Here is a 26380-nt window from a genome sequence, read left to right as displayed (position 1 = left end):
GCTTTGTCATCTGTTCTTCTGGCGTTTTCCAGAGACTTAGCCACCGAATTTAGAACCAGTTCTAAAACGCTCTCCTCTTAACACAACTGCCATAGGTATTCTGCTTAGTAAAGGATGCACGTATCTAATGTTCTGAGATTTACTCACTTTATTTTGCAAGAATTCACACAGACAGATGCTGTTGTGACTAATCTCTAATTATTCCCCCAATAAAAAGTGTCACCATGATCTCCTGCAGCACATGGTTTCCTCGGGTCATGAAAGGAGCTGAGGGTGGAGGGAAAGAGTAGAGAAAGAAGCCCAGACACGGTGGCAACCAGGAGCTGGTCCTCGAAGGGCTGGCTGAATGCGGCCAGCATCTTAAACTGTTGCCGTGAGTGGAAGGGAAGACAAAGACGATGTCATGGTATTAAGTTTACAGCGTGAATGTCCAGTTATTCTGGGTGAGTTAGTTCTAGCAAGTAGGGGGGCTGAGCAACACCCACACAGAGGGGCACCGAGCTCCAGGGGCAACATCAGCCGGGCACAGGGTGACGCAGACAGAGGTCTTGACACAGGTGAGCCCGATCCTAATTGGAAACCGAGTAAGAACTGGTCTGGAGCATCATAAGAAGTAAATTTGTTTTGCAAATGTCAACATACATTATGCAAATGAGCCTCATGTGCCAATTTAAATATGATCATGTCTATGCCACCCGTCTCTCTTCTTGCACGTCGGGTTATCACTTGAACAAACAGCCTCATTTAAAAATAATTCCACAACAGGAAACTCCCTTAGAATTGACTTTCCTAATTAGTTCAGACTTAACATTTTTCTTATTGCATGTAACACATTAATTCCTGCTTGTTCTACACATTTTTAAAAAATAGCATTACATTAAAAAAATGGATGTTAATTCTAAGATCAGTCATGAATAATATACAAACGATTGCTTTTCATAACATTTACTGTTCAAAATTAGAGAATACATAACTAAGACCCATGCAGACAGGATTTCCTTATCTTCTGAAAAGAACGTGACGTGAAGTTACCCACCATCTGTCAGAGTAAGGCTGCTCCAGCTGGGGCTTTGGGAGTTTTGTGTCTCTCTCTCGAATGACCTGGTTGAGAACCTCTAAGTTGGAAAGGTTGGAATAAGGCTGAGTGGCATTCTCAAAAAGCTCCCAAAGTGTCACACCCAGGGACCTGCAGAACAAAGAACACGGTTATTTCTTTCCCTCTTCGGATGTCGAAGTTTTAACACCTACATTTTTACTTGTACAGTCACTAGTAATTTCAAGCACAAGGTGTCTACTGACACGGTTACTGAAGATCGCTCTCTAACATGATTTTAAAAGCAGGCATTTCCACTAAAATGAGGACCACAAGAATACCTCCTCAGATTTACTAACGGAATATATTACTTTAGGAATTTTGGCCAATGCAAAAAAAACATGAGATGGAGCTAAGAGGCATGATTACACGGAGAAGCGAATATGACCGTCAACCTTAAAACTCAAGAAATTAGAAAGATCATCACGATGACTTTTAAGAGTTCAGCAACACAGCTAGATACAAGGTAAATACACTGAATTCTGAGATTTTTGGTGGGGAGAAAACATCCCATTCACGACAGCAGTAAATGTCGGAAATCTTGACACGAACAACCCTTCCCTGTTCGCCCCATGTATTTCTTGCTGTAGCTATTCCTGAGTATCTGGAGCTTTTTGCTCTTCGGAAGGACGCCCCCCACTACTCTGCTAGAAGCGGCCACATGCCCAAGCCCCTCACCACCTCCAGGTGCACAGCCGTCACCACGGGCAGGGCCAACCTTCGCAGTACCCGGCCCACTCGCCCGCGCGCCCAGTGCTGTCCCCATGGATACGGCCTCTGTGGCTGAAGCCAGAGGAACTTCCTTCCTCTCTCACAGACACTTCCTCTCTGTGATCCCTGCGTTCGTTCCCACCACCTCCACTTCTGCCGCATATTACAGTCTATTTTCTGCAACGGCTCCCAAACCTGGCTGACCGGATGCTGGTACTTAGGACCCTCCCCACCCCATCCACCCCGAGGACTCTTCGTTGGTGGATACAGGTGTGGCTGCATCGTTAACAAGCTCCCTCATGGTTCTGACGTCCAGCCAGGTTTGGCTATTGATGGTTTCCGTGACTATACCCACCAGAATGCTTGTGTGAATAATGAGCCGTACTTGAGTAAATAAGTTGACTATTTGACGTGGTAGAGTACAATATAACGTATGAGTTAAACTCTCTTATACTAATCTCACAAATCAGTGAGAAAAATCAACATATTCAGTATCTAAGTGGAGAGGGCATTTCAACCAAAGGAAAGGAAAGGACCCAAATCTCCCAATCCAATTCAAGACGGGAGAAGTTTCCCTGGCACAGAACTGCTAGGGGCAGAGGGCTGTTTTGGATACAAAGAAGTTTAAGACACTGTCAACGCCTTTAGGGAATTAACAATTTATTTGACCGAGGAAGATAAGAAGTTTACATGAAATGCTAAAGCCCACAAAGGTGGCCTATGATTAGGGGCAAAACGAGTGTTATCAGCACGAAGCCTGGTTTGACCCTGGGCCTGGTTTGACCTCTACCTGCCTTATTTTCTCCAAATCCCCGATGTAACTACCCTTCTCTCTCCCAGCAAGGCCTGTTCCCAAACCAATCCCCTCCCCAGTTCTTCAGAGACCGTGAAGCATGGGTTTTCTTCTCAACTCCCCACTCCCCCGACTCCTAACATCTTCCTTGAGCATCCCTTTCTCCTGGCACAGGCCACATAGAAAGAGGAGACGTGTGCCCACCCTGCCCTGCAGCTCTCTATTCCCTAGTCTTTCCCGCCCAGTCTCCTTGGGAACAAGTGCCATTGGCCACCGCCAGCATTCCCTTCTCTCCAGCTCTTTGCCTCGCACTGGCCTGTGTCTCCCTGAGGACCAGGCAAGCCTCTTTCTTCTGGGAAGAAAAATGTCCTGTAGCTCTTATCCCCTCTTCCACCAAACTCACTGAGAGAGGACCCTCTCATTCACCCCTGGCACAGGGCAGTTTGGTCCCTGCCTCTCATGGAAGCTGGCGCCACTGACAGCCCTGCCACCAGAGGCTGCTCAACCCGTCAGAAACAAGGGGGAGGCTCTGTCTCTGGGAACGCAGGCTAAGTTTTCAGGTCAATCACCCTGCAAGAATAGTAAAAATATGAATGAAGCGTGAAAAGCAACTTCTTAAACACAACAAACAGAAGATAAGATAGCAGGGAATTACCTGGACAAAATCTAGAGCTTAGTGAACTAAGCAGAACACTAAAACCACCTTTGACTGCAGCATCTGCTGAAGCACAGAACTTGCGCCTCTGTGTCTGTGGTGTCCCAGGCTCAGTGGGGGTGATGGTGGCGGTGGACAGGCCAAAGCCCTGGGCCTGCACAAGGTAAGGGGTCTCACAGAGACCTCCTCACAGTGGGAATAAACCTGCCCCCTGCCTTTCTCAGGGGCCTGGAAGGCAAGCTGCCTTGGCACTGAGGTCCTGTGAATTAGTGGACGTGTGGGAGCGTGAGTACGTGTGTGTGTGTTGGCGGGGGAGTGCAGTCCCAAAGAAGCTGTAACCACAGAGCTGGCCCTCACTTGGACTTACAGCCCAAACTCACACCATCTGAGTGCTCTAAAAGATCTTGAGCTGGATACATAAAGCCCTGGATTAGAGCAGTCCCTTACAGGACGGGACACCCAAGTACCTGACAAAAGCAAATGTGGACCCTCTCTGGAGAAATGTTTCTCAATTCTAGGTTTCCAAGATCCTCACCATAAAAAAGTCCCCAAGGAAACAAACCACCATCAAGAGCCAGCAAGATCAAATCCACAAAGACTTCAGATACTGGAATTATCTGATGTGGATCATAATCAAATAGACCTCCTAAAACCAAAAAGCCAATATCTGAACTACAGAATTCAACAGAGAGATTTAACAGAAGAATAGACACAGCTGAAGAGAGAATTTTAAAAAGAGAGAGAATTAGTGGATAGAGCACAGGTCTGAAAAATTATCTAGAGTGTGGCACAGAGAGTCAAAGAGATGGAATATATAAAAGAGAGGATAAGAGACAGAAGACAGAGCAAGAAGGTCTAACACATATCTAATCAGACTTCCAAAAGGAGAAAAAACGGGGCAGAGGCAGTATTTGAAGGGTAAATAAGGGCTGTGAACACCAACCTAAGATATGAAAAGCCAAAAAAATCCCAAGCAGAAAAACAAACAAATCCACACCGATACACATTATAGTGAAGAGACAAAAACCAAAAGACAAAGAGAAGAGCTTAAAAGCAGCCAGAGAGGAAAACGTCACGTCACCTCCAAAGAGCTTAGGGAGATTTACAGCTGACTTCTCAAGAGCAACAATGGAAGCCAGAAGCCAGTGGAGTGAGATCTTCAATATGCTGAGAGAAGATAACTGTCATCAAGTAAACATATACTTCAAGAACGAGGACGAAGTAAAGGTACACTCAGACCTACGGAGAAAGACCTGAGAATCTATTACCAGTCGAACCTCACTAAAGGAAATTCTGAAGGACATACTTCAGACAAAAGGAGACTGATCCCAGATGGAAGGTCTGAGATTTAAATAAAAAAATAAACAAACCAAAACAGCAAAGTGATTTGATTACGTGGATAAACCTAAACAAACACTGATGCTAAAAAAAAATAATAGTAATGTCTTGTGGGGTTAAAAGAAAAAAATCATACCCAACAATAATGACATGTCATTGCATGTGTGTGTGTAGAGTAAAAGTAAACCCAGTTACAGTACGTTAAAGTAGCCTGGGGCCCTTGTACGGCTCAGAAACAGGGCCCAGATGAGAACTGCCATTAGACTAGGTTAAGTAAAGTATACATGTTATAATTTCTAGGGTAACCAATATAAGTATAGGAATAGAGTATACAGCTCCCAAGCTAAGAGGAAAAAACATCAAAAGAAGGCAAGAAGAGAAAAAGAAAGTAGAAAAAGCAGGACAATAACACAAGAAAGTATAGACGTAAATTAAGGAAGCTGTAATAGAAATTGCTGAAGACTCAGGTACATTTTTTCAACTTCCATTAAACTGACATACATCTCAGTATTACATAATGGTCCAAACCTTTCTGTTTCTTCATTCACTTCAATAAATATTTACTAAACATCTATTATAAGCCAGGCCTTGTGGTAGGCAAAGAAAATAGCTTTGGTTCCTGCTTTTACGGAGATTATTACTGTCAAACGGGTAAGAGAAAAGTTAACAGCATCATGGCAACTGTGATAATTGCTATGATGTCAATAAATTGTTTTTTTTTTTTCACACCATCAGGCACTCTGGTGTTCCTCCGTCTTATTCAATTACTTTCCCTTAAGAAAGTACTTGAGAAGAAAGAAGTCAGGACTTTGCTAACAACAAAAGCCTAACAGAATGATAAATCAATACATACCAGATATTACTATACTTAGTTTGATCTGCAGTTAGTAGTCTGTCTTGAAAGCTGGTTACTAATTCTGGAGCAGTCCATCGCAGAGGGAAAAACTTTTTATCATCTGTTTCAATATAATCCTCCTGTTTTGTTAGAAAGCATACAGAATTTTGAATTTTATAACACTTTTTGTGAGCTCAGTGATTTAATTCCAGGTCATTCTCAGAAAACACAAACTCCACCCCAAAAAAACATGTCAGAAAAAGAAGGTGGCACGAGACCGACTTTCTGGGCAGAAGGTGGGTGAGGGTTTCCCTGAAGCCTCCTGGGCCTCATGAGCTGGTCTCTGAGCCATGAATGTTTGCTCAGTCATCCTTCCTGGAAAAGGAAGGTACGCCGTGTCTGATGCACAGAACATAGACTCTGAGCAAAACATCTTGTAAAATATGCTGGGCCGTACCCCTGAACAGGGGAGTGGGGCGGTTAATGAGTAAGAGCGCAGGCTTTCCAATCAGACAGACCGGCTGAGTCCACGTTCAACCACTTACCAGCTCTGTGACTCTGGGCAAGCAACAAACATACTGAGCCGTCTTCCTGATCCGTTAAGATCAGGAAGACACACCTACCTCCCTTTACAGTGAGGATTACATGAGCTCGTGCAGGCAAGTACTTCATAGTGCCTGGGTGGTATACAGCAAGCGCTCAAGACGCTAGAGCTACCATGTGGACAAAGAACTGCCTTACATTTGCGTGATGTTTTTTTGCCCCACATTATGGCACCTCACTCAGCTGGGCTACACAAACACACACGAATAAAAATCTCAAATACTTCATTTATTTTCTTTGGGGATATAATTATAACAGAGTTTAAAAATCCAAATCCCAAGCTTACCGAATTTGAGCTGAAATTTTACTGAACATGTATCAGAGAAATATTTATATGACATGTATTTTATTATACAGGTAGCAATAATTTACCCCGCTTTCCAAAAAGGCATGGCATTTCGTGATATGACCACTTCATGAGTATGAAATTAAATCAGGTCAAGGAGAGGACCCTTAAACCTTTGGCTTACCTTGTACCTGCTGAATCCTATTCCATAATCTCCCACTTTCACATTTAAGTCCGAGGTAAGAAAACAATTCCGCAGGGCTAAATCACTGAAAACAGAAAGAGTGAAGTGAACATGAGAACAAGGAGAATCAACACCCAGGATGATGTGACATGAAATTGCTATGGCTAAAGGCTTTCTTGAGTAATCAGTTAGTGTACTGAGCTCCCTGCTTAATAATTCGTGTTTTAAAATCCTTTTTCACAGATAAAGATTAATACCATATTCTTAATTACTTAAAGAATGGAGACGATCAGATTTTTTTGTACATCACTCTGACTGCTAAGGTTAAATACTGACCATATCCATACCTTGTTCTGCATTAACACCAGATTTATGGCTCATTTCCTAGTGTTTTTAGAGTTACCAAGAAAGAATTCTAAATTGGCTAAATTGTCTGAAGTTTTTAAAATAACTTGCATTACCTGAGTAATAGTCTAGTAGTAGTCTCTTTAATGTAAGTAAAGAAGAATAAAGTTACAACTTCAAGCACCCGAAAATAACCTACATTATTAAAACTGTTTGGTTTTTAGCTCCTTTTTCAAAGCTGTGCGAGCGTTATAAGGAGACCCTTTCCAAGTCACTCTCGTTTCTTCCGAACTCCACCCACCTCCCCAAGAGGGAGGCAAAGAGCGTATTTTCGAGACTCACTTAAAACAACTTACTTACATAGTTTATTTAAGAACAAGTTCATTTTCAAAAACACCTAATTTGCAAAGTAAAAACTACTTTTTCTAAAGGAACTTCCCATAAAAATAGCAGATTACATTTTTTGGATTTCACCTTTACCCCTTAGAATCTTTTTAATTATCAATTGGCACATGAATAAAAAAGCCACTAATTTAAAATAGAATTGGATACCTAATTTATAGTTTTAAATCACAAATAAAAGTAATCAGAAGCTGGATTGCTATAGTCCAAAATTTAAAACGTTTGTCTTTATACGACTGTAGAAGACCAAAAACTTTATCAAATTCTTATTTTCGATGATTTTCATTTCCAAAGCTCACATGTCTGAAATGTAATAATAATGAGAATGAGGACAGCAACAGCTAAGGCTGATGTACTTCAGTGACAGCCTGGTGTGTACAACGACACTGATCCAGTCGTACAATAATGGCTAATGTGAGCCAAGCACTTTACACAAGGTGTTTCTCTAAGCACCTGACACGTATTAACTCACTTAACCTTCACGACAAGCCTTTGAGGTGGGCGCTATTATGTTCCCCGTTTATAGAAAAGGAAACTGAGGCAGAGAGAACTGAAGTGACTCTGCCAGGGTCAGTATTTCCGTCCTTCACCATCAATAACCACCACCAACAATCCGTTATTACCAGTCAGAGCACGGTGCCGTGCGTGCAGCTGCTCCTCAATAAACGTGCTGATCTCAATTTCCAGTTAGATGTGCTCAATTCTTCTTTACACTATGTTTACAAGCCGTGTTTTCACGGCGCACCATCCAGAAGACATCAGGCCTGTGGAGGCATCTGGGGAAAACCTCGGGACACCCCTACTGTTATAGACAGTATACAGGCACACGTGGGAGATACTGCGGGTTTGGTCCCAGACCACCGCAATAAAGCATATCTCGCAATAAAACGAGTCACATGAATTGTTTGCTTTCCTAGTGCATAGAAAAGCGATGTTTACACTACACTGTAGTCTACTGAGTGTGCAAGAGCATTATGTCCAAGGAAGAAAAAACAATGTATAAACCTTAATTGAAAAATACTTTATTGCTTAAAAAACGCCGAAATAATTATAATAAGTAACATCAAAGATCACTGATCACAGATCATCATCACAAACATAATAACAATGAAAAGGTCTGAAATATTGCGAGAATTACCACAATGTGACACAGAGACAGGAAGTGAGCAAACGCTGTTGGAAAAATGCGCCGACAGACCTGCTCAGCAAAGGGCTGCCACAGGCCCTTGACTTAGAAAAAACCGCAGCATCTGCGAAGCGTGATAAGACGAGGTGTGCCTGTAGAAACTTCCCGTCTCAAGGAGAGATGTGGTCCCTGTCTTTTGGAGTGAAGGGAGAAATGGAGGGGGGCCACATGTGGGCAGGAGAATACAAGGCTCTAAGGCAGCCTGACCCTCTGGACCAAGAGCTGCACCCGTGCGGCCCTGCGGGTCCTGCCGCAGAGGCCCTGAGCACCTCCAACCAGAATTTCTGGAGCCCCTGCAAACAGATCCTTCCATTGATTTATGTATTTATTTATTTATGGCTGTGTTGTGTCTTCGTTGCTGCACGCGGGCTTTTCTCGAGTTGTGGCAAGCGGGGGCTACTCTTCGTTGTGGTGCACAGGCTTCTTACTGCAGTGACTTCTCTTGTTGTACAGCACAGGCTCTAGGTGCGTGGGGTTCAGTAGTTATGGCAAACTGGCTCAGTAGGGTGGCTCGCGGGCTCTAGAGCGCAGGCTCAGTAGTTGTGGCACACGGGCTTAGTGGCTCCGCGGCATGTGGGATCCTCCCGGACCAGGGCTCGAACCCGTGTCCCCTGCATTGGCAGGCGGATCTTAACCACTGCGCCACCAGGGAAGCCCCAACAGATCATTCTCAACCTCCCCAACACCTGTGTCCTAGGACCAGAATTAAAAGCTGAGTGCCAGCATTCCGGCCGGGGCATATGAGTGTCATCTGTGGCAGGGCAGCAGGGCGAGGCCAGCAGGACACCTGCAGAGCCCCTGGCACCTTCCACTCAGGCCACTAGAGCCACTCCAGGACCACCCAGCTGCCTCCCTCCTCGCCTCTCTCCTCACACATGTTTCCTGCAGGTCTTCAGATACAGGAAAGGAGAAGCTTAGATAAAAGATGAAAAGTTATACCTGCAAAAGACCTGCGGCTCTCGTTATAAACGACATTGTGAAACTCTTACACAATTCAACTGTTGCTCTCAGAGAAGGAGGAAGTGCTTCTCATTACCTGAAAACCAGGGGTAATGAGGAGGAAAACAATGGTGTGACTGAGAGAATTTCTTCTAAACCTGCTCCCTCCCTCTACCCCAAACATCCCGTCACCAGAGCACAGTGGCAAAAGCACTGGACAAAGTCAGAGACCTGGGAGCGAGTCTTGGCTCCACCGCTAAGAACTGTGTGACTTCGGGCTAAGTCAATTCACACATCAGAGCCTCGTTTTTCCTTGTCAGAAAAAGGGGGGGCCTAACCTGTAAGGGTTAACTCATACGGTTTTTATAAGAATAAAATTTTTTAAAATATGAAATGTTTTCAAAACACTGAAGTGTTATCCAGATTCTAAATGATGATATAATTCAATTCAAAATTAGTAAAAATAAACACTCTCTGAAGGCCAATAACATGCCAAGCTAAAGAACAGGAAAACGCAAAGGTGTAACTATTTAATGGCAGAGGTAACTCTTGACGTCAATGGCTGGTTTGGGTCAGGAAATACAAACATACCCAGTATATTCTTCCTTCAAGTTGAAAAACAGGTCTAGTGGCAAAGCTGCCAAGTGATCCAGCCCTGAAAGGCTCTAAAGCTCTGGCCCCGTCCCCCTTGGCTGGCAGCGCGCTCGAGGTGGCCTCAGCTGTCAGTGGGACCCAGCCGCGTGAGCAGAGCCGCCAGACACAGGAAGCGTGCGTTCACAGAGGAAAGGGCTTCTAAACAGCTTCCCATCCCGAGTCACAAGGAAGCATCACCACTTGTTCTCTGCTTCCATTGGAATGAGAGTGTACCCATCTCCAGGACTGCTCTCATGGAAACGCCCCAGTGTGGCTGGAGACACTTCCCAAACCATCCTCTCTTCTATTTACGTTACCACTTAGGGTCTCCCAGAGACCCTGAATCCCTGATCAAAAGAGCAACAAACAACCGAAAGAGTACAGAATACTCTTCTAGGGCTTGGCCCACGTTACCTTCTGTAATCTTGACCAGAACACTTCAGGGCAAGATTATCCCCATTTCATAGAAGAAACAGGCTCAGAAGGATTAAGGAACGTGGCTCACACTGGTAAAGCTGAGGAGAGGCCACTTAAGAGCATCACCCTGCCGTTGGCAGCCACGAAGGTTTAAAAAGAAAAATCCCTACGTGGGTTGTGAAGAGACTCTGCCACTGACCACCTGAAGGTGGGGTGCAGCTCACAGAGATACAGGTAGAGGATTAAGGCAAGAGGACTCTGACATGGCACAAAGACGCAACTCTGCTCAGGGTTTGGACCCCTGCTTATCAAGTCAGCCCCCATCATGCTTCTCTTCCCCGACACACAACACAGCCAGCCCACAGGTCTACAGCAGTCCTTCCTAACCCTCTCACACGTACCTTCTGTGTAAGCTGGGTTATGTGAACACTGGGCTCCTGTAACACTGGACACCCACACTCTTAGGGCTGGATGACTTAGTCACCTCGGTGTTTCTCAGCAGAGAGTAACTTTAACTTTAAAACTGGGCAAATCCTACAGAGGTCCTTTCGTGCACAGCTGCCACCTGGGTACTCCTCAAGGCCACCGTCACACAGGTCTCCAGCTACGTGAGCCACCGCAAGGCCCACGCCGCGGGCTGGGTGCCCTGTGCACTTAGCTCATTGCAGTGAGCTGGTGGTTTCTCATGGGAGCTGCTCCTTCAGGAAGACTGACAGGCTGGGGACAGGAAGTCCCAGGCTCTTGGCCAGCAGGGCAGGATGGTGTGGAGCGTAACACACTGGCAGCTCCTGCTGTTTATGCGGCCTTCACGAATGTCACGTGTTTGACTGCAGAAACACAGGCTACCCGAGACCCAGGCATACGTCTCCTCTTAGACGGTAAGTAAAAATAAAATTTAATTGGGGGTGCTTTACTAGATCAGCTTCCAGTTGGACGTGTAGGATATTCTATTTTCAACCAACACAGAAAGTCCGACTTTGAGTTAGCAAACAAATACTCTAAAGTCCAACTTAAAAATATGCCACTATGTATTCAATATCTTATAATAACCTATTGATATAATGACAAATAATCTGAAAGAAATATATATATATATAACTGAGTCACTATGCTGTACATGTGAAGCTAACGCAATGCTGTAAATCAATTATACTTCAATTTTTAAAAGATGCTATTACGCTGTGCTACCAACAAAAAAATAAAGCAAAAAATTTTGCCCCAGATGGAAATTTTACATAAAACATGGCTACTTTTTAAAATAAAATGAAACAGTTGTCAATGGTTCCAAGAATTTTCTTTACCTTGAGTTTATGCACCTGAATTAAATCCAAACCACGTGAGTAAATTTATCAACTTTATTTGTTCTAAAGTTCACAAGATTCTAAATTAAGTAAAACTTTAACCTAAAGAAACTCACAGGAAGATAACAGTTACTCTGACATCTTTGCCAATTTTTAAAATACAAGAGTAGAAACCGACCTGGGCTTTAAACACAATTTCTAGCTGTCTTTGATAACTTTATGTTGCTGATTCTGATATGATATTCTTTTTAAATGCTCCATTCTCCAAAATCTAAAAATTCCTACACCAAGTATTAGGTAATAATCATCTGTGTTTCACAAAAGATTAACAATACAAATATGCTGGGAATTAACCTGTCATGAAGTTAAAAAACAAAATATAAGACTTCTCCATTATAAAACAAATAGATCTTTACATTTTGAACTTTTGTGTAAGGGTTTCTGCCTTGGGCCTGAAGAAACTCATGATCTTCTGGGTCTCTTAAAAAGCACTTTATCAGAATGATTTGCTCACTATGCAAGTCAGACAAGATAGATGTGTAAGAAAAATGTTAATTTTCCTTCTTCCCACCCTGAAGTAATGTTGAGAATTTGATAGGTATTTTTCCATGTCTGTTCACACACACACACACACACACACACACCCCTCTACAAATAGAAGCTTTTTTTTTTAACGTTGTCATAAATATATTCCTGTGCAACCTGCTTTAAAAAATATATAATACTTCATAGACATCCTCCATGTGGGTACACACAGGTGCTCCTTTTCAGGTCTTTGGATTGTTAAGAGTTAAATGACTTAAAGTCAACTAAAGAGACACTGCCCAGTTTTGTCCAAAGACCTGAGAAATAATTTTAAACATAAATCAGAGCTCAAAAGACTATTCACAGAATCATCATCTCAGACAGGACTCAAAGCCCTTTGTTGTTTTAATTACGGAAATTACACTGACGATCTGAACAAGATACGATGCGCTCCAGAGAGCTGCAGCTATTCAAGTAGGAACAGAAAGGCTTGGACAGAAACGTGTTATCCCGACCACTGTGCTGCTCACACACAACCCGCGATCACCCCCAGCCTGGCCTGGGTGGCGTTGGTCGGAGACCAGTGCTGTGACCTTCTATGAGAAGATGATGTCAGCCCTTCAGATCCCTTCTTCCCATCTCCGGAACGGGAGGTGGGCCACGCCGTGAAAGCCAGCGGGTAGAGCCGGAGCCTGAAGCTGACAGGAGGAGGATGCAAGACCGGAACTGTTCCCTCTGCACTCTTTCGCATTCTTTGAAATTCTGGGAATAATTTCTAGGCCTTAGGCTGTATTAAGGCACTCTGTTCCCCGGGAATTGGTTTAAATGGAGCCCCGCTCAACCCTTATTCTGAAACTGGGCAGGAGTGGACACCTTGTTTATACATCGAGAGTTCACGTTACAGCCGGTCCTCCTTGAGCATCCTGCAGGGCCTCTTCCCACACTTTTGGGGTCAGCAGTGCGGGAGGTGCACGCGAGCAGAGGGACCCACCTGTGCAGGAAGTGCCGCTTGTGCATGGCCGCCAGCCCCGCCGCGATCTCGCACGCCAGCCTCTGCAGCAGCATGGTCTGCGCGTCCCCCCGCGCCGGCTCGGGCTCGCCGCCGCGCAGGTAAGCCTTCAGATCGCCCTGCGGAAACCAGCCCAGGTCAGTTTCCAAAGAGGACCGGGGGAACAAACGGGCATCTCCACACACGCCTCAGCTGACCGAGATGGCTGAGATTACTTATTGGAAATTATTTCGTTTTGAGCTTAATAAAGAATAAGCTCACCCCGAACAAGTTTGAAATTACGAAAAAGCAATTCCAACCAAATACTTACTTCAAAGGTAGAGAAAACACTATTCGCCTTTTAGGATCATTCTAAATTAAACATTAGTTTACCTTTGTTATATAAACACAGAGATAACAACAGTTAAAAAAGATAAATTGGCAATAATGCACAATTTAAGTGCAGAAGTACAGAAATTTCCAGGTAACTAAGAGATGAGATGGAGAGTAAAAGAAGTGCCGGTCACACCACCTTCAGGGATCCCAGGAGAACATCACACCACAAAGGCCACCACCAAAGCACTCATGAGCAACAGAGAGGGAGATGAGGAAAGAAAAACGGGGGGAAGAGGAAGAAAAAGTACTCTCAGCGCCGGTAACTGCTTCAGTTCTCCACCGGCTTCCCCAGGGCCCTGTGTTGCCCAGAGACCACTGCGAGAAAGTGCATTCTAGCCACTCCAGAAAAATTCGTGATGTTAATTTAAATAAGCCTGTTCGAAGGACAGCAGCACGGGCAGGAAAATGGGCAAATTCGCATTTAGACACCCAGCACACATGTTTCAATGCCGAGTACCCCACGTATTCGCACAAGACTCCCCTATCTTATCCTGTTTTTGTTTCATGACTTTAATTTTAGGGCTGTATGTCTTGGGGGACAGTGTATCTCTTTTGGGAAATACACTTTTGAGGCAATCTTCCACGTTCTGCTTACCACATGATTAAGTATTTATTGATGTGCTTTAATTCCAAGTTTAAGCTTTATATAATCCGTTAATAAAATTTAGAAAGCAAGTCAACAGCTTTCACTTTTCTTTACATCTGAGTCAAAAAAGACTCCAGAGGAAGGAAATTTTTCTCAACCAATTAAAGATTCTGATACATTTCTCATAACTGCTACTGAAGATAGCAAATGCCTCCCAGAATTAAACTTTAAAACACAATATTCCTTTACTAGCATTTGTCCACACTGCATAATAAATACCTTCTAATGTAACTTCTAGGTCCACACCAAGAACCTAAATTTGTTTTCATTCCCAGTTTCCATCATCTTAATATGAACGATAATGTTGATATCAATAACTGTTACCACCGGGGCTTTCGAATGTTTGCCAAGCACTGTTCTGGGAGTTTCCACACCTGCTGCCCTCAAATAACTCTCAAAATTTAAAACACTTTCCAGATGTGGAATAGGCTTCGGGAGGTTAAGAACTTTGCCCAAGGCCACAGAGCTAACAAACAGTGGGGCTGCACTTCTACAGTTTACCAACTTGCCAAGAAAACTCTATTTGGTGAGTGAACCAAATTAGCACGTAGATCAAATCGATTCTTCTATAAGAGTGAGTGTCCAGTAAATTCAAGCCAATCACACAGCTGTGGAGGAGTCTCCCAAACTTAGTGAACTGCTCTGCCAGGGCAGCAGCTGCTCCCCTCAGGACCAAGGTGTGTGCTCGCCCACGCCACCATCCTCCTATTCCTTTGAGAACGTGGTGCTTTCCCCTTTTGCTCCCCTGGCAATTACAAGCTGCTCCAGCGGAGAAACAGACACCTTTTCTTCCCCTTTAAAAATACATGCCCCTCCCCGTGCCAACCCCACCTTCACCCAGGCTAGGCTCTGTCCAGCATGGGAGTGGTGGGAATAAACCCAGCTTTGGGCGACAATTAAATTAACCCAGAAAAACTCCAGCAAAAAGCACCAGGCTACAGGCTGATGGGATTTTCATAAGGTAGTTCATATGGAAATGAAATATGAAAACAAAGAGCTGAAGTTTACTTACATTACCAGTGAAATGACCACTTAAATGCATTTGTCTAACCCCTTTCTTGCAATACCCATCTAAGGAAAAAACTACCCTCACACAAAAGTAGGACTGTGCTGTGCTGCATCTGGCCACTTCTCAAAACAAACAGAAGCTTTGGGCAAACAGCAAGTACTTCCCAAGTGACTTTGGCCATGAAGGCAGGAACGGCAGAGTGGGTGTAGTTATTTTTCAAGGTTCCCTAAAGCATATTCCTTACCACTCACTGTTCTAAAGTTATCTTCTCCCCACAACAGGCCACTCCCCAGATTTCACGAGAAGATAAAGTATAATGAACAGAAGGGGATTTTGCTTCAGACTGCTAACGCTCTGGAAGCTTCCAGCTTGACACACACCAAAGGCCTCTCCCAACCCGCACTGGGGGGGGCGCAAAGTGAGCGCGACCCCAGAAAAGACATCTCTAACCTGGGGAGTAAACATGAGCGATTACTGAGGAGCCCATGACTGTTTCGCAAGGATGAGGCCTGTGATGGGTTGGGAGGGACTCTTTCTGTGTTCTAGAAAGAGCCTCAGAGCTCTCCCGGCACCACCATTTGAAAGAAAAATCAGCATAAAATCTTTAATTACAGAAAAAAAATTTATATTATATAAGTACTAAAAATTGACTCATTCTATCCAAAACAGATAAAGCTGTATTTAGATATCTGGCTTATTTTATTTATGTTTTAATGATGCCTAGTGAGTAGACAGGGATTATTACTTTGGTCCATTATTTGAAGAGAAAAACACTGAGAACAGCAATGTATTCTGAACTAAAATAAATTTTCCTTTATCCAAGTTTTAAAAATTTCTCAGATCCTCCCCAAACTGCGCCCCTCTGCAAAATACTCAAAAAGAAAAATGTATGACACTAGATGGCAGCAAAGTGCTTACACTGAGATCTCAGATACCAGAGCGGCCCCTTGGCCGACTTCTTGGAATGAGTCACTCGAAGACCTTTAGAGGGTTACTCACAAGGGCCTTCATAAATCCCAGCATCAGCTGCCATGAGGGCTTCGGCCAGCTTTTCACAGGACACTGAGAACAATGAATGAACTCCAATACAACGTAAAAACCCAACAAGTAAATAGCTTTCTAACTGAAAAATTAGTTGTTTATACATTTAATAGAAGGATTTGGGAGGAAAATTTATGTTTTTAAACAAAAATCTGAGGACTTCCCTGGTGGCGCAGTGGTTAAGAATCCGCCTGCCAGTGCAGGGGACACGGGTTTGAGCCCTGGTCCGGGAAGATCCCACATGCCGCGGAGCAACTAAGCCCGTGCGCCACAACTACTCAGCCCGTGCGCCACAACTACTGAGCCTGTGCTCCACAACTACTGAACCTGTGCTCTAGAGCCCGTGAGCCACAACTACTGAGCCTGTGCTCCACAACTACTGAACCTGTGCTCTAGAGCCCGTGAGCCACAACTACTGAGCCCGCGTGCCGCAATTACTGAAGGCCACACACCTAGAGCCTGTGCTCTGCAGCAAGAGAAGCCACCGCAGTGAGAAGCCCGTGCTCCGCAACAAAGAGTAGCCCCCGCTCGCTGCAACTAGAGAAAGCCCGCGCACGGCAATGAAGACCCAACGCAGCCGAAAATTTTAAAGATTTAAAAAAAAAAAACTGAGTGAAAGGAGGAAAGAATGGTAGCAACAGCCGCATGTGCTCAGTGTCCACGGTGTCCACCGACAAAGTGAAACAGGGAGGTAGGGCGGGAGCCCTGGGAACGCCCCCAGCCCGAGGGTTTCTTAACTCCCTCAAGCCCTCTGACTGTGCCTACTTTTCCCTCCACCACTCGAGTCCCGCCCCGCCCCCCAACATCCACACCTGCACAGCACCTTCTGTTATCACGGATTATTCTCCCTGAGCCCATCCCTTCTCTGCTCAAATACCTCTCAGGTGAATCCCACAAAGAACCTGCAAGCGCCCTCTGCCTCCAAACCCGGTTCCCGCTCCCACCCCACTTCCCTCCCCTCTTCACAGACAGACGCCTCAAAAGCCGGGTCTGCGCTGGCTGGCCTGCCTCCTGGCCCCCCAATCTCTCTCGAACCCCTCGCCCCCCAACAGGCTGGGCTCTAGCTGCTCCTGCTGGGCAGGACCAAGTGAGGGGTCCGTTCCTTCCTTCCCCACCGGTCTCCTGGCTTTCTTCCGAGCTCACTGGCCACTCCTTTCTGGGGCCCCTGTGCTGGACCTTCCCCCTCTTACTGGTCTGTAGGCGTCGGCACGCCCAGGGCTCTGTCTGTGGTCCTCATCCCTCCTCACCGTGACACTCATTCCGGGTGACTCTATCACCCTGTGGCTTTGAAAATCATCTCTCATACATTTCTCTGACTCAGACCCCTCCACCTCCTGAGCCCCAGACTCATCTGTCCAACTGCGGACTTGACACCCTTCCCTAGATGCCCTGAGAGGCACCTCAAACCTAACACGCCCAGTGCAAAGCTCCGACGATCTGCTCCATCTCAGGAAATGGCATCACCGCTTTCCCAGTGGATCAGGCCAAAACCAAAGTCCTCATTCTTGAGTTTGCTCTCTCTCGAGACGCCCACATCCAACCCATCACCAAGGCCCGGATCTATTTTCACAAAGAGCCAGGGCCTCAGGGCCCAGGGCGGCAGCCACGTGTGGGGAAGGGAGCCACTGGCAGGGCCCGGGGATGTGGCGCCCCCACCAGCCACCCCCCTTCCAAGCCTGATGATGCCGTGTCATTGCTCTGCACGTGTCCCTCCCGCTGGCTCCGAGTGAGAGACACCGTCCACGTGCACCTCTGTTCCACAGTAAGCCCATGTCCTTTCTTTTCTACTCCCGCTCCCGAGTGGCAGGGACACATCACCCATCTCTGTATGCCTGGGAGGGCCCCAGTGCATGGGCTTATGTAACGAACTCATTTACACATAAGACACGGACATGGACTAGGCGTTTTCTGTACAAAAGGCCAGTTTGAAAATGGAGGCTTCCCACTGGTGGAAGACAAACGTACAGCCATTAAACTACCTGATATAGAAGTACATAGAATAAAATTAAGCTATCAGTTAAAATCCCCACTTTGCCACAAGCAATCACGTGACATCAGGCAAGTCAACTAACCAAAGAAGAGAAGACAGAAAGCCTGGTCCTGAGGTTGGGCATGGGTGTGGCCCCGAGAGGCCCTTCATCTCTTGCAGCCCGGTTTTCTAAATCTGTAAAACGAAGAAGACTGAGGCAAGAAGACTCAGTGAAGGAGAAGCAAACACCTCAGGCCCAGCACAAGGCCTGGCACAGGTCGGAGCCCTCCCTCCTCACACCGCCACCCCTGTGTGGGCAGCGGACAAGCTTCCCACAGCCTTGGGAGCCCGGGACCCTGCCCCCCTGTCTCTCCTGAGCAGCTGCAGCAAGCCCGGCCCGCAGAGGACTGTGGAAATCTGCATACGACACCAAGATCGCTCCCTTGCAAAGAAAAGACTATCATCTCTTGCTTCGGAGTCCGGTGACAGAGGAAGACACTGCTGACTGTCATGGGAGATAAGACGGAGTGGAGGTGATCTACTTCCTTGTCTTTACCTGGCCTGCAGTCTGGCCTCCAAGCAGTTGGTCTCGGCTTGTCACCTTTCCAGCTGATCTTTCCCAGCGGATGCCACCCAGCCTCTCCTAACGCAGTGCTCTCTCACCCGGTCCCCACGCCGCCCACTGTGGGACCATCTATCGCCCCACCCCCCACCCCGGTCCACACGCACAGTTGAGCTACCCTGCCTGGCTCACGCTGTTCCTATGACTCTTTCCTGCGGAAGAAAGTCCATCCACCCACCTGTCCACACTCAGACCAAACACCACTTCTTTTGTGAAGCCTTCCCAAAGGAGCCAGTGAGCCTAGTTAGAATTGCTACACAGAACTACTCAAACCTTTAAATTATGATCAATTAAGAAACTAAAAATGAATAAAAATAACTACTACTTCCTGAGCACCTACTATGCCTACAGGGTGGGCAGTATCACTCCCATTTTACAGATGTCTACACTGAGGCTTAAAGAGGTCAGGTAACCTCCAAGGTGATACACAAGTAAGTGGCAGGACCAGCATCTGAAGGCAGGCCCGCTTGGCTCTACAGGCAGAAAAGGCAGGGTCAGGGTGACTCATCCGTGCTCCTGAGAGCACTGGGCACAGCTCTTTGTACTCAACAGGTGCTCATACATTTCTGTTGAGTGACCCTTACCCCCAAACAATCTTGCCCGCATAGACATGTGAGAGCACAGTGTACCTCCTATGGCCACAAGTTACACACAACACCCTGCAGTGATCTGTCCCCTCACGAACACTGCACCATCAGCAGTACACATCGGTGACTCTGGTCCAGCTACCAAACTCAGAAGAGTTTTCATTTTCTTTCATAAAAATTCTAAGATAAAGTGCTTTTCAGAGACTGGTAATTCCATCTCACAAGGAATGACTTAAGTAAGTGTGAAAATATTCTCTCCTTTCTCCTTAAAAGATGTTATCGCTGAGCATGGTCACTGCCTGGTGACGACGGAAAAGGCCAACATTCACTCAATAGCTCCTGACCTACTAAGAACATGTGAAGATAGTGGCTCCTTTCACTGTGCCTGCAGTTGCTGATTACCAATCCTGGGCTACAGGCCTCTGGCCTCTGGACCCTGGCCAGAAGGTGCTTTTGCCCTGAATGACGCCCCTCTGCTCAGTCTGGCCTCTTTCTGGGAGGGTTCTGGGGCATCCAGGCTGGGAGCAGGGCTCAGGTGAAGCCAGGCTTTGGGGTGTGCTGGGAACGTCCCTGCAGTCCAGGCAGGAAGGCACCTCTATGGCTCACGGGCCTGACACGAGCTGACCGTTTCTGCTACCTGGTCTCTGCACACACTGAGCCCTGAGGACCTAACTGCAGGGCCAGTGTCCCCGGTCGAGGCCCAGCCCTTGCTGCTCAGGAGCTGGTCCCTCTGCAACTTACTAGGGTCCAGAGATGATGAGAATGAAACTGCCCTCGGAGATAAATGTGACATCACTGCCTGGCAAGGTTGGGGGCTCCCTGGGTTAACGGCCTTTACCTTGATATGAAGCTGGACATTCCAAGTGCTGACTGACAGATTTCCCAAGGGCATACCAGCCTCCTCCAAGTATAGTTAACAGCGGTACAGCCCCTTCCATAATAGTAGGTAATTACCAATGTCCTTTGTGTGGTAAGAACCACGTAACATAAAATCACCACCCTTCAGTGTTTCTAAGTGTGCAGTTCAGTGGCATCAAGTACATGCACACTGCTGTGCAGCCATCACCACCGTCTATCCACAGAACTCTCTTCATCTTCCCAAACTGAACGTCTGTCCCCATTAAACACTAATTCCCCCATCCCCTCCTCCCGCCAGCCCCCGGCACCCACCCTTCTACCTTCTGTCTCCGTGAGTCTGACCACTCCAGGGACCTCATATAAGTGGAATCCTACAGTATTTGTGTTTTTGTGACTTAGCTTCTTTCACTGAGCATAATGACCCCAAGGTTCTTCCATATTGCAGCATGTGGCAGAACTTCCTTCCTTTTTAAGGCTGAATAATACTCCAGTGTATGGATAGACCCAATTTTATTTGTTCAACCACTGATGGACACCTGGGCTGCTTCTGCCTGGTGGCTACTGTGAATAATGCTGCTGTGAACACGGGCATGAAAATGAGACCCTGCTCGCAACTGTTTGGATATATGTACCTAGAAGTGAAACTGCCAGATCATGTGGAAATTCTAGTTTAATTTTGGGGAGGAAAATTATTGTTTTTCAATTTTACTATTGATCAATGTACCCTTGGGCAGTGCACTTAAATAAAAACGGCTATTAGCTCTCACTGCCAGTGAAAGCTTTTGGTGGGGATGGGCTCTTTCCAGATGTTCAGCCTTCAGGAGTGACTGAGGAGAGTGAACATGACTTAGCAGAGTCACATAAAATGTGTTTCAAGAAGTCACATTTCCTAATTCTGGAGGGCTGTATCCATAATCTTCATCTCAAAAGATGAAAGCCAACAGAAATGTAGGTAAGTAAATATGTATATTCTGAATACTTAGTCTAGTGTCAGTACTTGGAGAATACGCATTTAAATCTGAGATAGAAAAGTATGAGGGAAAAATTCTATGAAAAGAATGTTGGGGACTTCCCTGGTGGCACAGTGGTTAAGAATCCGCCTGCCAATGTGGGGGACTCAGGTTCCTGCCCTGGTCCGGGAAGATCCCACATGCGGAGGAGCAACTAAGCCTGTGCTCTACAACAAAGAGCAGCCACTGCAATGAGAAGCCCACGCGCCGCAACGAAGAGTCTCCCCCGCTCGCCACAACTGGAGAAAGCCCGCGCGCAGCATCGAAGACCCAATGTAGCCAAAAATAAATAAATAAAATTTAAAAAAAAAAACAAACGCAAAAACAAATTAGAACAGCACTAAAACTAAACCCATTACCTGAACCCACTTAGAAGAAAACATTAAGCTTTTACTATTCCAGGAAAAACAACAACATTGTCTAGTAAAACTTTCAGGAATGGACAAACAGGGTAAAGAATAAGAAAATGCCAAAGTACATGAGCTAGTTTTATAAACCACCTCGATTAGCCTGGAAACGTGCTACTTCAAGAAGATGGTGGTTCTGCTGTTATTTCTGTTACAGTCACTCATAAAGAACGTTCCCACTGTTATTTATAATCAATATCAGGAGCTCAGGGACTCAAAAAAGATACCATTAAATGTCTCAGAAAAGCAGAACTCTGACAAGCAGACTTGTCTTATCACATAAAAATGCATCTTTGGTCTTCTTTCCTCACCTGCTGTGTCACCTATCATACTGGTCACCAAGAGCTAGACTAAAAGGAGTTATTTTCATATCATGATAAGTAAGGTCATACATACCACAGCTCTGATAATTCTGAGATAATCAAAACCAGCTACGCAATAAAACTATGAGAAACATCCTTGCGAACTCCTTCCTCTTCGTTCTCGTGACTCTATTAAATAATCAGGCTAAATGGCAATTATCACGTGTCTGCTCCCTCTAAGTAGGAGGCCTAGAGGACAATGGCCAGTTTTCTCTCTGGGTCCCTTGAGAACAGCACGCTGCCTTTCTACACCAAGTGTTCAATCAGGAAGCACCCTCCACGACGGGGGAAACGTGGGGAGGGCACAGAAAAGTAGGATTAACTCTGGTTTCTTTACATGGAGAGAGAGTTTGATGAGGTCCCAGCATCTCTGGAGAAGGGTTAAAATATTGATTAATTTTAGACCTTGTTACACTAAATATGCATGTTGTAACTTCTAGTGTAACCATACACAAAATTAAGAAACAGTATCTAAAATAGTAGATGGGGAAAACTGAAACAAACAAAAAAATTCAAGAATCTAAAAGAAGGCTAGAAAAAAAGCAAAAAAGAAAAGTTGAAACAGGTAAGAAAAATAATACACAACAGGCACATAACATTCCAAATATCTCATAGGTACAATAAACATAAATGGATGACCTGTTCCATGTTAAGTGACCGAGACTGACAGGTTAATAAAATTCTAACCGTAAGCTACTTACAAGAGATGTCAACCAGAGAAGAGGACTGACAGAGATAAACCAGGCAAATTCTAACCAAAAGAAAGCTGGCCTAGCTACATTAACATCAATAAAAATAGACTTAATCCTCAGTAATGCTTTTAATCTTAAAGAGATTGCATTCATAATGATAAAAGTTTCAAATTAAGGGAAGTTATATCAACTCTAAATTTGGATCCCTGACACAGCGGCGTATCAAAATGTACAAAGCAAAACAACTAGAACTATAAGGAAAAATAAGGAAAATCCATAATCAGAGCAGGAAATTTTAACATGCCTCTCAATAACTGATAGAAAACTGACCCAGGCTCCCTCTGTCCCTGCCCCCTTCCCACAAATCAGAAGGATACAGGAGATTTGAACAGCCTCATAAACCTGACCCAAAAGATCCATACAGACATACTGTACAGATCACCAGAATACACGTTTTTCTCCTCAGCATCTACAGCTAGAATAAAACACTGACCCTGGGGTAGAGGTGAACATAGCCTGGAACAGAGCTGAAGCTGACCCAGAGCCAATGAGAATCACTTTGCTCTTATCAGCCACTGAGATTTGGGGGGGTTACTATAATATAACCCACGGAAAGCTAATATATCAAGTTTATTAATAATTTTTCTTTGGAATTAACTACCTGGGACAGAAGTGAAAGCAGTCCCTCATCCAGCATTTCTATCTGTCAAAAACACTTTGGTAAAAACTTCTGAATACTTGACTTTGAATTTCTACTGAAAACTTACCAAGTCACAGAACTCAAACACCAGAAGATAGGGGATTGCTTCTACACACTGTCCAACACACTGAAGAATATTTGGATGTTGAAGAATACTGGTAAAAATAAAAGTCATAGTATTGTTCATGAGGGAGCAGGCTAGTAAAATTGTTCAAACAGTAACTGCAAATTTAACATTCTTAACGATTTAAATATAATCAACTGAAAAGAGCACAATTAAGATTCTATTTAACAGATGTATTCTAAGTCATGTAATGATTAAGTAATTCAAAGCCAATCAGGCGAACATTTCCACAAATTAAAACATCTCCTAACATAAGAATCTTTAACTTTAGTAATTTAACTTTATAGATATCATTTTGAAGCATCGTTTAAAAGAAGGCAAACTATATTCCATGAGCACTTTCAATCCACATAATAAAATACTCAGTTTACCTCTCAGGCTATCTAGCTTATATACTATTTTCATAAATCACAGTACACAAACTCTTTTTGGAAAATATTTTGTCTAAAACAAAGTTAAAAAAAAAAGATATGCCAAAATGGTTTTTTAAACTTCAAAACTTTATTCTGAAGCAATAATGAATTAAGAGTAAGTTGCAAAGATAGTGCAAAGAGGTCCCATGTCCCCTTCACCCAGTTTTCCCCACTGGTGACACCTGACACAATCAGTGCAATCCCCAAACTAGGGCCCTGACACTAGGGTGCGGTGTGTGTGTGGCTTGCAAGTCCTGTTATCAACATGTGTGGATTTGTGCAACCACCACTCAACAGAAATGCAGAACTGCCCCCCACCACGAAGACCTCCCATGCTACCCCTTTCTGCTACCCCTTTATAGTCACACTGCCGCCGCCCCCAACCATTCCTCAGCCCTGGCAACCACGAATCTGGTCTCCTTTTCTATAATGTTCTCATTTTGAGAACACTATGTAAGTGAAATCACACAGTATGTGGCCTTCTGAGATTGATTTTTTTCACTCAACACAATGCCCTCCAGATTACCCGAGTCACTGCCTGCATCAGCAGTCCCTTCCCTTCTACTACTGAGCAGGATTCCATGGCTGGATGGACCATAGTTTGTTTAACCGGTCACCTATAGAGGGCATTTTAGTTTTTCCAGTTTGAGGCTACTATAAATAAAGCCGCCATAAATAATCACACAAGAGATTTTGCATGGAAATAAGTTTTCGTTTCTATGTGATAGATGCCTAGGAGAGCAACAGCTGGGTTACAAGATGTGACGGTTAATTCTCTGTCAACCTGGCTGAGCCACAGTGCAGATATTTGGTCAAACATTATTCTGGACACTTCTGTGAGGGTGTTTTTGGATGAGATCATCATTTAAATCAGTGGACTTTCAGTAAGAGCAGACGGTGCTCCAAAATGTGGGTGGGCTTTGTCCAAAGAACAAAGACTAGCCTCACCCAGTGAAGAAGGAATTCTGCCAGCAGATGGCCTTTGGACATGAACTGAACAGTGGTTCTGCTCTGGGTCTCCAGCCTGCTGGTCCACCCTGCAGACTTGCCAGTCTCCATAACTGCATGAGCCATTTCCCTAAAATAAATTACCTATCTATCCATCTATCTCTCTCTCGCTATCCATCCATCCATCTATCTATCTCTCCATCCATCCATCCATCCATCCATCCATCTCTCTCTCTACCTCTCTATCCATCCATCCCTCTATCCATTCATCTATGTATCTATCTATCCATCCATCTACCTATCTATCCATCCATCCATCCATCCATCCATCCATCCATCCATCCATCTATCTATCTACAGATTCTACCGGCTCTGTTTCTCTGGAGTACGTTGACTAATACATACAGTGGTAAGCGTATGTTTAGTTTTTTGACAAACTCTCAAACTATTTTCCAAAGTGGCTGTACCATTTTACATTCCCACCAGCAATGTGTGAGAGATCCAGTTTCTCCACATCCTCACCAGCATCTGGTATTGTTGCTATTTTATTTTAGCTTTCCTAATACTTGTGAAGTGGTCTCTCATCATGATCGTAATTACCCTAGCTAATGATGTTGATCTTTTCATTGCTATCCATAGATCCTCTTTGGTGTCACTTGATGTCTTTTGTTTATTTTTGTTTTTTACTGTTGAGTTTTGTCTATCTCTCTGCCAAAAACACTGTCCGAATTATGTAGCTATATAAGGTCTTGAAACTGAGTCAAATGATTCCTCCAATTTTTATTCTTATTTTTCATAATTGTTTCGGCTATCCTACTTTTGCCTTTATATATAATTTTAGAATAATCTTGTATATAGGTTTTTAAAATCTTGCTGGGATTTTGATAGGAATTGCAGGAATCTGACTGGGAAGAACGGACATCTTCACGAATCTTCCAACCCATGAATATGGTATGTCTCTTTGTTTATTTAGACCTTGATTTCTTTCATCAGTTTCCATAGTTTTCAGCATACAAGTCCTGTACATGTACTTAAGTATTTGTTTTTGAGTGAATATAAAAGTTATTTTATTTAAAAGTTGGTTTCCACATGTTCATTGATAGTACACAGAAATAAAACTGACTTTTGTATGTTGACCATGTATCCTGCAACCTTGCTGAATTCTCTCTTACTAGTTCTAGGGGATTTTTTTTTTTTCGGAGATTACTTGGGATTTTCTGCATAAACATTTTCTGCATATAAACACAGACACTTAGGTCTTTCTTTCTGATCTACAGGCTTCTGAATGTTTCCTTTTCTTGCCTTATTGAGCTAGTTAGAACTTCTGGCTCTTATTGAATAGCAGGGATGAGAGCGAACATC

At 44.5% G+C, this 26380-nt stretch overlaps 1 protein-coding gene across 4 annotated transcripts in view; it reads right to left on the bottom strand.

Moving 5' to 3' along the window:
- Window positions 1-26380, bottom strand: part of LMTK2 (lemur tail kinase 2) — a 177059-nt gene that overhangs the window by 14217 nt on the left and 136462 nt on the right. For all 4 annotated transcript variants that reach the window (XM_027125761.1, XM_027125759.1, XM_027125762.1 and 1 more), the window contains 5 exons: window positions 23601-23688; window positions 13238-13374; window positions 6499-6583; window positions 5444-5565; window positions 1037-1186 (listed from right to left, as the gene is read on the bottom strand). In XM_027125761.1, the coding sequence (XP_026981562.1) occupies window positions 1037-1186; window positions 5444-5565; window positions 6499-6583; window positions 13238-13374; window positions 23601-23688 (582 nt within the window). The remainder of the gene's footprint in view (window positions 1-1036; window positions 1187-5443; window positions 5566-6498; window positions 6584-13237; window positions 13375-23600; window positions 23689-26380) is intronic.

This window comes from Aethalodelphis obliquidens, unplaced genomic scaffold (genome assembly GCF_003676395.1).
Source record: "Aethalodelphis obliquidens isolate GAN/ISIS:26980383/991018 unplaced genomic scaffold, ASM367639v1 scaffold30, whole genome shotgun sequence".
NCBI lineage: Eukaryota > Metazoa > Chordata > Mammalia > Artiodactyla > Delphinidae > Aethalodelphis > Aethalodelphis obliquidens.
This window is presented reverse-complemented; position numbering and strand designations above follow the sequence as displayed.